The sequence below is a fragment of the Cyprinodon tularosa genome, unplaced genomic scaffold, assembly GCF_016077235.1.
Source record: "Cyprinodon tularosa strain WSP-4 unplaced genomic scaffold, ASM1607723v1 ctg9, whole genome shotgun sequence".
NCBI classification, from domain to species: domain Eukaryota; kingdom Metazoa; phylum Chordata; class Actinopteri; order Cyprinodontiformes; family Cyprinodontidae; genus Cyprinodon; species Cyprinodon tularosa.
This window is the reverse complement of record NW_024039673.1, coordinates 1,612,011-1,626,163: the sequence shown is the minus strand read 5'-3', so window position 1 is coordinate 1,626,163 and position 14,153 is coordinate 1,612,011. Positions and strand designations below refer to the sequence as shown.

Sequence of the window (14,153 nt, the reverse complement as noted above, 5' to 3'; positions counted from 1 at the left end):
AAAATCTTAATGATTACGATTGAGCGAAGCAGGAATATTTAGACTGTCTTGCTGATTTCCTCAGTATTGATCTGTCGGTTAAACTAAAGTAGGCCAAAACTTTTCTCTTTTTTGAAATTCTGGTTTTCCCGTCTTGTGTACACCCACGGTCACATGTTGGATAAAATAACAAAATCATTGTGAAACAGGGATAAAGTACAAACATTTGCCTCATCATTTCCCGAAAACTAGGGCACATTTGAGTGATGTTTGTTTATGAAGTTTATCACAGGCATAAACTGCATGGTATCCTTACAATCTGTTCTTGAAGAACTTTTAAATATTTTGATTGTTTAAAAAAGGGTAATTCTACGAAAATATATATTCCAGAAATAATTAAGAAACCTTCGTAGTTGGTTAAAAGATATTTTCCAGTGTTTTACTTTTGTTTCGTTTTTTCATGTTTTTGTTGTTGCTCTTTATCTTTTCTCAGAAACATCCGTTGGACAAACCTCCAACTGAACCCAAAACAATCTGACTTGTGGTATAATTTAAGTTACTTTATTGAATATAAAAAAATAAAGATATCAGGACAATAACAAGAGTAGGATATTATTTTCCTTATTTTAATACTTTTTATTTTTATGTTTTACTTTGAATGAAATCACTTTCATCTGAATAGAAAAAATATTTATTGAGCAGAGTAACTACTGCTAATCTGTATCATCTCTTTATAAACTTTTTTTTAAACTTTGTAATAATAAAGTTAATAAGACTAGATAAATGATAATTGTATCCATTCTAATTATATCATTGTTTTACTTGTTTAAAAAAATCATATACATTGCTGTAAATGGAGAGGTTCTACTCCTTGTTTTGATTTTTTTTCTTAACCAGTTTGAATTGTATTACACCTCATTGAAAAATTTGAAATCTGTCTCTGCCAAAAAAGTAACTGCCAGTATATCTACTTTTCTTTTGTTTTAAATCTTGCTCTACATTTATTCATTGGCCTTATTGTTCATGTATCTCTTCTTGTTTTTAGCCCCATGTTTCTGTCTATTTTTTTCTCTACCGATGTTGTAATGTTTGTACCTCAACGAGTCTTTGTACACTATTGGTTTGTTATATAAATAAAGTAAAAAAAAAAAAAAAAATTCATGTTTAGATTTATTCAAATATGTTAATACAGCATAAAGAAATTCATTAACCTGTTTATGTAACTCTCTCTCTCCTTAAGAGTGGTTATTACGTTTTTTTTTCAAAAGGACATTTGAAATACTTCTATAGTTATAAACATTTCTAGGTTAAAATTTGACATTTGCTGATTTGTTTCATTTAAACATAAATATATATATATATATATATATATATATATATATATATATATATATATATATATATATATATATATATATATATATATATATTTTAGACATTTGATAAGCAAATAAATAAATATTTGTTAATTTTTGTATTATTTAAAAATTGTATATACTTCATTTTATTTCTTTATTTATCTGTATTTATTTGTTTCTATGATTTCGTTAGACATTTATGAATGCTGAATACTAATTTTATCTTATTTTATTTATTTCTCAGTCTCTCAGTCAGCAGATGGCGATGTTACAGAGCACAGGCGCTAAAAAAAAAAAAAAAAAAAAAACATCGTCTGGCGGAAGTGACGCAAGAGAAGCGGAAGTTAACGCCGGCAACACAACAACGTGCGAAATTTGCGTCAGTATTTTCTACCGTAGACACATGACAGGGATAGTTTATTCTTTACCGAATCGCCTGGTCCGAAAACGGCTGCTGTAGAGCAAGACTGTACAGGTAGGATTTAATAAACTGACATTAGGCGTTCAAATAAAGTTCAAGGTGTGTTCAAATCTATTAATTGTGACATTTGTAAGTCAAGAATCCTTGCCAGCACGTCTGCAGTCTAGATGGTAGAGTTTAAATAGACAGTTGGTGATTGTTGGATCTATGCAGCCTGTTTCAGATCAGTTTCTGTCTTTATTGCAGCATGGCGGTGGCCTTTGTACAGGACTGGGACGTCGTTCAGACTCTAGGAGAAGGAGCCTACGGAGAGTAAGAATTAGAAAACATTCTTCTTTGTTAGATTAGCGGATTGCAAACAACTTACAGGTGCATACCGCCACTTACTGTACATGACTGTGTAGCTCTATAGTTCCACCTACTATATTCTATTTTTTATTTTAGTGTTATGTAAAAATAAAAACAAAATAGTCTTCCCTATCTCCATCTGTCCCTAAAATTCCTTTAATACTCAGATCCCTCCCCTTTTTCCAATAATTACTTTCCTCATCCTCTCTCTCTGTTGCATATTTAATGCAATCCATCAAAGCACAATCCATATGTCCTTTTCTTTGTAAATTATTTCCCCATTATTTCTCTTCCCTAGTACAAAGTAAAACTCATTCAAGTAGGTATGTCCAGTTCATCTAGTATTAATGATTTCTTCCCTTCTGCTTCTTTCTCCATAATTTTTGAACCCTGTATAATCTTCCTTTCTCATCTTAATCCCATTTGTTTCCCCATAATTCTGTTTCTTTCTTTTTAATTAATGATTTACCTTCCCCTTTCCCGAATAGAATCAGATCTGTATTCTGCTTTCCTAAAGACTTTTTAGCTATCTTGTTTGCTATTTCATTTCCAACAGAACTCAACATCTATTCCATACCTAAATAACCTAAACAAACTCTGATTCATTTCTAATACAAGGTCTTTCCTATTATTTCCTCCTGAATGAATGCTTTCATTGCAGCTTTAGAATCTGTGCAAATCACCACCCTGTCTAGTCTATATTGAAAACATTTAAATGTATTTCCACTTTTAACGGAGCCCTCGGGCGATTTCAGCAAAACAAAATATCCTTGTGTTTATTTTGTAGTTTTCTAAAAATATACGATGCTAAAAACTGTTTGCATTGTCTCAAAGTTGTGTACATTATGCATTGAAAAACCATTAACACTCAGCTTAGGGAATAGTCAGAGAAAAGGTAACAAACATCCACAAAAAATGGATATATTGTGTAAGCCTTTTTTCTTTTTCCTTGTATTTCTCGGCCAATACCTGCATGCCTTGATCGATTCATTAGATCATTCAGATCGTCTACAAGTAACTAGTAATTTCGTGCTTTGTATTTAAGGTTCTATGTTTGTGTTCTGATTGTGTCAGAGTGAGGCTGCTGGTTAACAGACAGACAGAAGAGGCAGTGGCAGTGAAGGTGATTGATACCTCTCAGGCTAAAGAATGTGCAGAAAATGTCAAAAAGGAGGTCTGCATCCATAAGGTAGGCTGCTTATTTTTGCACTTTTAAGTTTCACAGGGTACCATTTATAACACTTGCTCTCTGTTAGATGCTCATCCATCCCAACATTGTGAGATTTTTTGGTCATCGGAAAGAGGGACCAACTGTTTATCTTTTCCTGGAGTACTGCACCGGGGGAGAGCTGTTCGACCGGATTGGTAATGCAACTCACTGACTTTCTGGACTGGTTGTTGCAGGGTGTTTTTTTGTCATATTTCTTTTTCCTCCAATTCCTTCTTGAATTACATTTAGTTCCACCACCCAGCATTTCTAACCAGCCTCCCTGAATAAAACTTTGATTAGAGCATGTTTCTGCATCCTGTACACTGTCAGTAACAGGACTGCTAATAACTTTCATTGAACATAATCTGTTTCCTGTTTTCACGTCACTATTAAGGCCAGATTGAATGTATGTAAGACTCATATTTGCCCTGCCAACAAAGGTGCCACATGTCTGTTAGCTGTTTCCCTCAAAGCTCTGGCCACGTGTTGATAGGTTTGTGTGTTTTAGTCTCCCTCTACTTTTGTGTACTGCAAGGTTCTCGCCAGCGTATTTCAGTGTAGTGGGCCACTACTCCTAAATAGTTTTATTAACCGATAATAAAACTCTGCCCCTTTGTATAACCGTCTTACTGCGGCTGCAGATGAATCAGAGCAACGTCTGAATGAGTCACTCTAAAAGTTGAATGTATATTGATGGGAGGAACATGGAGATAATATTGCACAAATAGGAGTGGGTTTACCTCTAGGTTCTACTAAAAGCGTACATGGATTTTTTGCTATCTCTCAGAATGGAGTTTGATCGTCGCCTAGCAACCCTTCCAGCCAATAAAACGGCGTGCGCTTGTTTTCCTCTACTGAGTTCACCTGAATCTTGTTACTGCTAATAAAATTACTTTTATTATTTTCTTTCTTCTTACTTTTCTATTACCGTATTTTCACGACTATAAGGCGCACATAAACGTCTTTTTTTCCCCTCAAAATGTGCGGTGCGCCCTTTGGTGCGGTGCGCTCTATGTGTGTTGCAAGTGCGACTTTTGAGACCACCTCATTGAGGAGATGATGAAAGAGTGGCTGAATGTAAGGAGACCAGGTGTTTTTTTCCACTCATCACCACACCATCGCTGTTAATCTGACTCCATGCGTGCCCATCTCACAGCTGATGTGAAAAACATGGTGAAACAAATTAATGCGCTCGCTGTGAACCGGACGCAGCAGGTGCAGCAGAAGCAGCGAGTTTACATGCAAAGTCAACGGTTGACGAGCGTACAGGCGCAGCAAAAGGTCCCGCAGCGCGTTTTGAGCAGCAGGCGCAGCGCTTCGGGAGCGCGCCGCCAACCCGCTGCTGCTGCTCGAGATGGAAAAATTGAAGTTTTGCTGCTGGAAGCGCCGCATCAACGAATCAGAGAAGCTGATCTGGGAGCTGACAGCGAGACAGACACAGCGCTCTGATGACATATTAAGGCAAATGGAAAGGGCTGGATGGATGAGGAGATGATGAAAGCGTGGCTGAGGCAGGTGTATGTGAGGAGAACAGGTGTTTTTTTTCCACGCATCACCATCGCTTTTAATATGTGACTCCATGCGTGCCCATCTCACAGCCGATGTGAAAAAAATGGTGAAAAAAAATAAACGCTGTGCTCGCCGTTATCTCGGGGGTCTGACAAAGGAACTTCAACCGCTCGACATCAGTGTGAAGCGGCCGTTCAAAGTAAGGCTGCGAGCGGCGTGGGAGCGATGGATGACAGACGGAGACCACAGTTTCAGGATAAGTGGAAGGCAGCGCCGGGCAAGTTACGCCACCGTTTGCGGATGGATTGTAGATGCTTGGACTAAAGTGTCTGCTGGCTCTGTTGTTCAAGCTTTTGCAAAAGCCGGCATTATTTCTGAGGAGCCGCCCTGCACGGAAAGTGACTCTGACAGCGAAGAAGGGGAAATTGGCATGTCTGATTTAGTGCAGCTGTTTAATTCAGAAACAGAGGATGATGACTTTGATGGGTTCGATTAATACTTTGTAATAAATACATGAATAAAGCACAATCATACTCAGTTTTGCTCCCGCTCTATTTTTCTACCTGAAAACTTAATTCAACAGCAGCCTCTGGGCCGGGTCTCCTCCTCTTCACCGCGGCGACTGGCAGGTGTTTTTTCATCTAAATAATCTAAATCTTGCAGCTATATTTGCTGTGATCAGTGGGAATAAAGTAGTTTTAATATGTTTTTAAGTGAGAAAGTCCACCTGAAAACTTAATAATTGCAGTCAGTTCATCCAGATTATCTATTTCTGTCGGAGGCGCTCAGACCCCCACATACCAGCGGTGCACCGACAACCGAAATCCCTTCATCAGCAGCCTCTAGGCTGGGTAGCCTCCGGGTTCATGCAGTGGCTGGCAGGTGTTTTTCATCTAAATAATTTAAACTGCAGGCACCAGGATACCGGTAATAAAAGCGAACATATTCCGTCGGCAAGTTTCAGGATTTTACGTTAATATAGGAATGATCACAGCGCTGTGTCATCTGCGATGTGTCTGTCTCACGGCCAGGTCCCAAGTTTGATTAATACTTTGTAATAAATACATGAATAAAGCACAATCATACTCAGTTTTGGGCCCGCTGTATTTTTAAATATGCAGTAGAGGTATTTAAAGGTAGTAGAGGACATGTACCTGTATATAAAAAACGCGCCCTATAGTCCGGTGCGCCTTATGTGTGTGTTAAATACAGAAATGGCACACATAACTGAGAGTGCGCCTTTTAGTACGGTGCGCCTTATGGTCGTGAAAATACAGTACTTTAAAACATATATTCTAATGAAATAAGACGCTGAAAACAAAAACAATTAGGAAAACATAATAAAAACCAAAACAACTATGAGGGGTGATTACAAATTCACCAAAGAAAGTCACCTAATTTTATTATGGTGACTTTTTGTTTAGGTCAATTCTCAATTTTATTGTCAGTTTCAGGCAAACTCAGTAGTTTAAAACAAGCTCACGCTTTCTGAGGCCGTTGTTCTATTGGCTGGAAAGGTTGCCAGGCAACAATCAACACCAGTCTGAGAGCAACGAAAATAAATCTACAAGCAGAGCCAACGGGTTTGTGAGCATATCTCTGATTCGAGCATATCATTGAATCCTCCATACTAACCTGCTTTAGGCAAGGCAAAGCAAATGTATTGGTATAGCACAATTCAGTACAAAGACAATGCAAAGTGCTTTACATGATTAGAATATAGGAAAGTAAAACAGAATTGAAGCAAGTATGGGAAAAAATATAATAAAAAACGCAGAAACAAAAAGGAATATTAAAAAAAGTTGGACTAAAGAAAATCAAAACGTTGAACTAATGATGTTTCAGTTGAACTGTTTAACTGGAACAGTCGAAAGGCAATCTTGAACAAACTTTAAACCTTCCAGATCTGTATCTCTGAAATTGTCTGCTAGGTTTTAAAGGTCGACCGTGACATTGACCAGCGATATTCTTTGGTTATAGTTTTTTTTTTTTTTTTTTTTCTCGTTTCAGCATTGCCGAATACCTGCATGCTTCGACCGATTTATTAGTGGCTTCAGCAGCTAAGGACATGCTCTGCGCTTCCTCCATAACTAGTTTTTATTTTTATTATTTACATTATTTGTTTGTTTGAATTGAGACTTGTGTATTTTTATCTCGTAGATGAAGGAAGAAAAAGCAATACCGACTTCAAAAATTGGCACCTTGTATTGGGATTGATTAGCCTGTTTTCAAAGTAACCGGTATCATCACTGGCCTTAGAAAACCTGCATCGGTTGATCTCTGCTATGTTTCTTAATGCTAATGATGCCGTTTGTTTATGAGTGTTTCTTTGAGGCCTTCATTTCAGTTCAGCTCTGTAAGATCTAGGATAGATTGTTTTTGATCGATCTGATTCATTCGGATATCAAATTGAATAGCGGTCATACATTTTTTATTTTATTTTTTTTAGCTATTACCTTAATTACCTGAACAGAAAACTTTACAATAATTGTTTTTAATGGGAGGTGTAAGAACTGTGGAAAATGCATTTTTAAAAATGGATCTTTTTGTAATTTAATCTTTTGGAAGTAATATAAGAATTCATTCAGATTTGGGAAATAATTTTTTAACACAGCCCTAAAAGGAGAATGTAATAAAAATGTATCCAGAACTTGAAAGGAAGTTTTTGAAAACTGTAAACTTCTCATGTTATATTTCTGCTTGTTATTGTGTTCTGGCACGTAAAATCATAATAAATCCTTTAAAACTTGTGACCATAACATGAAATACATGGAAAAAGCTAAACAGAGTTTGAACACTCTTTCAGCATTTCTTAAATAATCTCTTCTGCACTTGCTGCACTTTCGTTTTCTGCTTAAATATAATCTTCTTAGTTCAACTTGTTGGAGACATTTCTGCCATCTGGTGTTTCTTCTTCATTTTCAGAGCCTGATGTTGGGATGCCAGAGAAAGATGCTCATAAATTTTTTCAGCAGCTAATAGCCGCCGTGGTGAGTTTATGCAGACGGTTTTAACATGTCCAAACTTATGCTTTTATATTTATTTATTTTCTTGGTTGCACCTTTACAGGATTATCTTCACAACCTTGGCATCACCCATAGAGACATAAAGCCAGAAAATATTTTGCTGGATGACAAAGGTAGGAATATGAAATTGTATAAATGTATTTATACAATTTGTGTATATATATATATATATATATATATATATATATATATATAAAAATAAAATTCTTTTATTTTGTTTTTTTCCCTCTTAGACAACCTGAAGCTGACCGATTTCGGCCTGGCCACCATGTTTCGCTTTAAAGGGCGAGAGCGTCTTTTAAATCGACTCTGTGGAACTCTCCCCTACGTTGCTCCAGAGCTTCTCCGCCAAGAGCAATACAGAGCGCAACCTGCAGATATCTGGGCCTGCGGGATAGTTCTGACTGCGATGCTGGCAGGAGGTTTGACAAAGATGACTCTCATTATTGGAAGATAATTGATTTCTCAGGTGTAACATTTCACTCTAAATGTACAACCAGATACCTTAAAGTTGTAGAAAGTCTGTGGTTTGTTTAGGGCTGGATGATACGGCCAATACTTATATCATGATATATTTCTTAAGTACTGTCAATATGATATCATTTTGGTTTTCGATTTATACAAAATAAGAGTACAGGAAAAACTGGCAAGAATAATGTTTAGAATATTTTATAAATAATTGCTTTAAGAAACAAAACTTGGAACGTCAGACTGTTACAAACGCTATAATCATAGACTATAACGTATACTGATATATTGAAAATGTCATATAATTGATCCATCCATCCATTTTTCATCACGCTTCCTCCCTGCTGGTGTTGCGAGAGACAACACAGAGACAAACAGGACAACCAACCATTCACGCATGCACACAAACCTAAGGAGAATCTGGAGAAGCCAATTTTCCTGCCAGGCATCCACGATATAGATGATATGCAGGGTTTCCCTCATCATACTATTGAGTTGCAAATGCAAAACCTTTCTTCATTTTGTTTTTCTTGCTTTACCAGAGCTGCCCTGGGATCAGCCCACTGAGAGCTGTCAGGAATACTCTGATTGGCTCCAAAAGAAGACCTACCTCACTCCCTGGAAGAAAATCCAGCCGATGCCTCTTAGTAAGACTCAGACTTTAGTTAAAAACAGCTGCCACACAGAATATGGAAGTCACTCCTGAAATTTAAGACATTTTACAAGGTCATCCTAAATCCACTTAGTTTTTTGGTTTCTAATCCATTATTGTTAGGATTACGGTTCACCCTTTAGGTGACAGAATAAACCAAAGGTATTGCATTAGTTATAGCTATTAAGTCCACAATTCACTCTGAAACTGCCAGTGTGCATTCACATTACTAGTGAGTTCTATGAGTCGAGAGTCACATTCATGATAACCACCATGATAATAACTCATAATCTGTGAAAATGGAAATCTCTCCCTGCTTTAATGAAATCAAAATGTCTCAGTTTGGATGTTTGCTAAACTTAAATTAATTGATGTTTAATAGAGGGTTCATATGTTATCTTAAAGAAATTATATTCCATTTTAGATCCATAAAAATAAGAATATTTGTTTAAATAAATTGCACAATAGTTTAAATATTAAATTTAAGAGCTCAGACATATAAAGTAAGTTTTACATTCACGTACTTGGCTCCTTTATTTTATTTATTGGTTTAGTATTTAGTGGTTGGTTTAGTGGTTTGGTTTCTGAAATAACCTCTGCATAAACTCACAATCATTAAAAGCTATCCTAAAAATCAGTTATCTCAGATAAAACCTGTGTTGGATAACTATATAAGGATATTACAGAGTTGTTCAAACTTTTTTAGGATATTTTATCTTCTGAGTTATTTAAGTTGGTTTAGAAGATACAGATTTTGTTCCAGATTTGTATAAAAACAGAATACTAAATGTTTGGTATTTAAATGCCAATTTTATTTTTTAAACTGCAGGTAAATGCATTGTTTAAGAAGTTAGCAAGTCCTCCTAAATTCTTCATATCATCATATTTCTGTACTTCTGCTTTCCTAACTTTAATGTGGTGTTACAGCTGAAAAGAATCTACAATAAAAGTATTTGGATTAAATGTCTAGTTACTAGTAATTTCTTTTCTAGTAATTTCTAAGTACTAGAAAAATTTTTTTTTTTTTTTTTCATGGATTCTTAGGTTTTTTGTCCAAGTTGCTGCTTCCCCATGTTGATGCAAGACTGACGCTTGCCGAGATAAAGAAGGACCGCTGGTTTACAGAAGGCAAGCCTGATAACTCGCTACATCTGGGATTAGTTTTAACATCATTTTCAAAAGACCTCCTTACTTTGTGTTGATGTTTATAGACATGCGGGTAAAACATGTTAATTATACAATCATAACAAGTTTTCATTTCTTTGGTTTTTACTTTTTTTGTCTTTTCTCTCATTGAGAAATTGCAGTTTCTTTTAACAGATGTATTACTCCATCATATATCTTATTTTCTTTCTTTCACGTGGCTGATTGCTGCTTGTTGGTCTCTGTAGGTTGTCAGGAATCAGGACCGAATAAAGTTCCTCGAAAAGATTTGGAGCTGAAATCTCGGCAGAAGAGGTGACAACCTTGGTCCTGTGGGATGTTTTTGGTGCAATTTGAGCCGAAATCTAAAGTAAAGTGATCTTTTTCTGTCTGTAGTGATGACAGGATGCAGATTTCCAGCTCGCAGCCTGATATTGCTCCAGGAGGGTGGAAGGCCATGTTGGTAATCAGCCCAACTGAAGGACAGGTCAGCTTCTCCCAGCCGACCAAACCTGAGCACATGTTACTGGGGAGTCAGCTGCTGTGCACGCCTGGAGCCAGCCAGGTAATTCACAAACTCACTACTGCAGGAATCCAAGGGCATCCAAAGCAGATATCATTCCTCTATCGTGTTTTAAACGCTCTCCCTTTGTGTTTGTCTCTGTAAATAGTCGCCATGGCAAAGATTAGTCCGGAGAATGACTCGCTTCTTTACCAACGTTAACGCTGATGCCTCCTTATCTGCCCTGAAAGACGTCTGTGACGGAATGGCGCTCACCTTCAAACTCACCTGCACCCAACAGGTAAGCCGGCTGAGCCAAAGTAATGATGATTAAGAAGCGCTTTCACTATATCCAGTTTTTATCTACATGAAGTTCCTCCTCTTCTTCAGGTTACTGTGAGCACTCTGGACAAACGTAACAACAAGCTAATCTTCAAAGTGTTTGTGCTTCAGATGAACCAGCAAGTTTTGCTGGATTTCAGGCTGTCTAAGGTAAGTTGTTGCATTTCTGATTGGTTTATCGTTTGAATGCAGAAAAAGGGCAGAAACAGAAATATAGAAAATTGTCATTCTGTTTTTTGTTTTTTTTACGTTTTTTTTAATAAACGTTTGTCCATCATCTGGTAGTGCTTTGGTTTAAAGAAAGGTGACTGTGTGCAGCCCCAGGTATAATCACTACCTTAAACATTGAGGAATCTCTCCATGGGATGAAGTACCAGCAAAACTGTTAAATGAATAGACCTGTGTGCAATTTATGTCCAACAAGGACTTATGTTCTAAACAAACTATCCCTATGAATCAAAATATTCATAATGATAAAAAAAAAAAAAAAAAAAATTCAATTTGTATTTAGATTTGGGCTGAAACAATTATTCAGATTAATCGTGATTATCAGTTATTAAAATAGTCGTCAACTAATTTAGTAATCCAGTGTTAACTGGAGTATAGAGACTCTTAAACATGTCTCTGGCTGACAGAGCAACCTACTTAGAGCAGTAAATCTACAAAATTGTGAAAAAAAATCAATTCTTGCATTTAATATTAAAAAAAATTCTGTAAATATACTCTATGAAGAACTCCATAAGTTGAAAAGTTTTAGTCTTACCTGTTTTTATTCTGCATAAAATATTCTTTAAGGAACCTTTTACTATCTGATCATTAATTGATTAATGTAAAAAAAATGATCGATAGATTAATGGATTATCAAAATAATTGCGATTTCCAGCCCTAATTTAGATCTTGTTTACAAACACGTTTAACTATCAGTTGTATTTGTTGGCTGTAGATTTACATTTTGCAGTTTGTTCTGCATTCTGATTGGCTAAACAGTCTCCACGCTTCTTCTCTATTTGTGTGTCAGTAACATTATGGTTTAATATTTTGATCTACATGTACGTAACAAAGCTTGCCAAATTTAAGTTTGCAAAATTTTCTACAAAACCCATAATGTTGATTAAACATTCTGCACTGACAAAGACACTTGCAGACAGGCCAAAAAGGCAGAGGGAGATACTAACTATCACAGTAAGGTTAAACTTCTGGACATACTAAAGGAGGGTAGAAGCTATGCGGCTGTAGTTGGCCGTTACGTTACTAATTAATCTTCCGTTCGTTCCATAAAGAAGGAGGAAAATAACATAGGGATGACAACAGCAATAAGTTTGAACAAGAATGCAAAAAGGGTTGCAACTGTCTGCAACGAGATCATGGTAAGGATGGAGTCTGCATTAGCTTTCTGCTGAAAAACAACAATACGCTGGATACCAACGTTTTCTGCACAAACGCTAGAACACAATCAAACTGACAGAGACATGATGGGGAAGTGGAGGAGGATGCTGATCCTGGGCCATCAACAAGTGATGCTCACAGAGAACCTAGCGCTTGCTAATGCAGAAGCATTGGTGAACAATACTGTAGAGCTGTAGAGTGTTAATAATAATTGTAAAAAAAATTAAGTTTTAGTTTCACAGATTTGCCCTATCACTGGTTCTTTTGGGAAAGTAACCCCTGCGAAAAACGAGGGCTCACTGTACAATAACATAAAAACACAGTTTTGGTTAAAAATAAATGCACTTTGAATTTTTGGCAAAATCACGCAGGCCTAGTCTAGGCTAGTTCTATACTCCTGTGTTGTAAATAAAACATATTGTATTTTATCAACATATTGTATCTGTGCTTTAATGTTTGTAGCATTTAAAAAAATATATTTTATAAGTCACTAAAATACAAAAAGGTATTCTATTTTCACTAGAAGAAACTATGCCAGTTTTTTATCGGTTTAAAGTGCCTCTCAGTCCTCCATCTAACTAAAGCATTGTTAATGGAAAATTTAGAAGAAAACTGTAAAACTCACTTTGGAGGTTTAGTAAAATAACGTTTTTAACAGCACCTCAACTTTTAGAAATTAAGGATGAATTAAGAAAAAGAATTATATGATTCTGAATCAATTTTCATATCAATTCTTTGAGAATTCTTAAAGAATTACTACTTGCCCCTTTGATACAAAAAAAACCACAAATCACAGGAATTTTTTTTTTTAAGTTGCTTTAATGTCAATCATCCTTTCTGGGAGATTACCTGAATTCAAAGTACGACTAGATACAAGCTTTAAAACATGCTTGGAAAAAAAGCTGTCGGATCCTGTCATCATAAAAAAAAAACAATATGTTTGCAACTAGTGGCATTACAAATTAGGCTAGTTTAACAGTTTTAAATTAGTATACATCTAAGAACAAAACGTAACGGGCTGGCCTCAGTCAGAACTACGGAAGCCCAGAGATTACATAGAAAAAAAGAAACTTTTTTCAAAAATGTAAATAAAAATACTGATTCTTTTTTTTTTTCTACAAAAAGATCTCTATTCATGGTAAATTTAATCATTCAATAAAATCTGATTTATTGCCTCAGTCCTATTATCTATTTTACATCTCTGGAACAAGGTCAGATAGAAAGTTAAAATTCCTTTGATGTTTTAACTGTTATGGGCCACAAAAGAAGTATTAGGGTATAAAAGAAGAACTGAAATATTGCTATGCTAAAGTTTCTGCCTTTTTCAGGGTGACGGTTTGGAGTTCAAGCGTCTCTTTGTGAAGATCAAGCAGAAGCTCGGCGAGGTGGTCTGCTCCCCGAAGATTTTATTTCCCATGCCATAAAAAAAAAACTTCCACAGAGAAAACACAGACCATCATAGAGAAGCAAACTGTATATATTTACATGTTTTTGTTAACATTTGTCTTTGTTATCTCATCTGGACATAAAAAAGCAAGTCTTGAGGGTAGGTCATACCTTCTGTGTAGTGATATGTTGGTTCTAGTATCAGTCATGATTTTCAACAATACTGTTTGTAAAGACTGTAGAGTTCCGATGTTTCAATCTTAAAGTTCAAAGATGAATAAATTAATAAAACCTTTTTTGCTGTGTTCTTTTATGATAAGCATATCATACTGGAATAGTTGAATAAGTACAGATTTTTATTCTATTGATACATTTATTTGCGGTTAAATTATGAAATGAAGAAGGAGTCACAAAGTTAAATAA

At 35.9% G+C, this 14,153-nt stretch overlaps 1 protein-coding gene across 1 annotated transcript; it reads left to right on the top strand.

Moving 5' to 3' along the window:
- Positions 1-1,674: 1,674 nt before the first annotated feature.
- chek1 (checkpoint kinase 1) lies at positions 1,675-14,025 on the top strand. Its single transcript, XM_038273905.1, has 14 exons — positions 1,675-1,812; positions 2,005-2,070; positions 3,181-3,295; positions 3,363-3,471; positions 7,751-7,815; positions 7,895-7,964; positions 8,085-8,273; positions 8,862-8,966; positions 10,016-10,099; positions 10,363-10,429; positions 10,511-10,679; positions 10,786-10,917; positions 11,007-11,108; positions 13,673-14,025. Exons 2-14 carry the CDS (start codon positions 2,006-2,008, stop codon positions 13,766-13,768), a joined length of 1,368 nt encoding a protein of 455 aa, XP_038129833.1. The 5' UTR covers positions 1,675-1,812; position 2,005; the 3' UTR covers positions 13,769-14,025.
- Positions 14,026-14,153: the final 128 nt, after the last annotated feature.

Bases quoted from the DNA above. Each gene is read 5' to 3' on its own strand.
- chek1 (XM_038273905.1), top strand. From the start codon at position 2,006: ATGGCGGTGGCCTTTGTACAGGACTGGGACGTCGTTCAGACTCTAGGA. The intron at 3,296-3,362 runs GTAGGCTGCTTA...GCTCTCTGTTAG, and splicing joins AGGAGGTCTGCATCCATAAG to ATGCTCATCCATCCCAACAT. The intron at 11,109-13,672 runs GTAAGTTGTTGC...TGCCTTTTTCAG, and splicing joins TGGATTTCAGGCTGTCTAAG to GGTGACGGTTTGGAGTTCAA.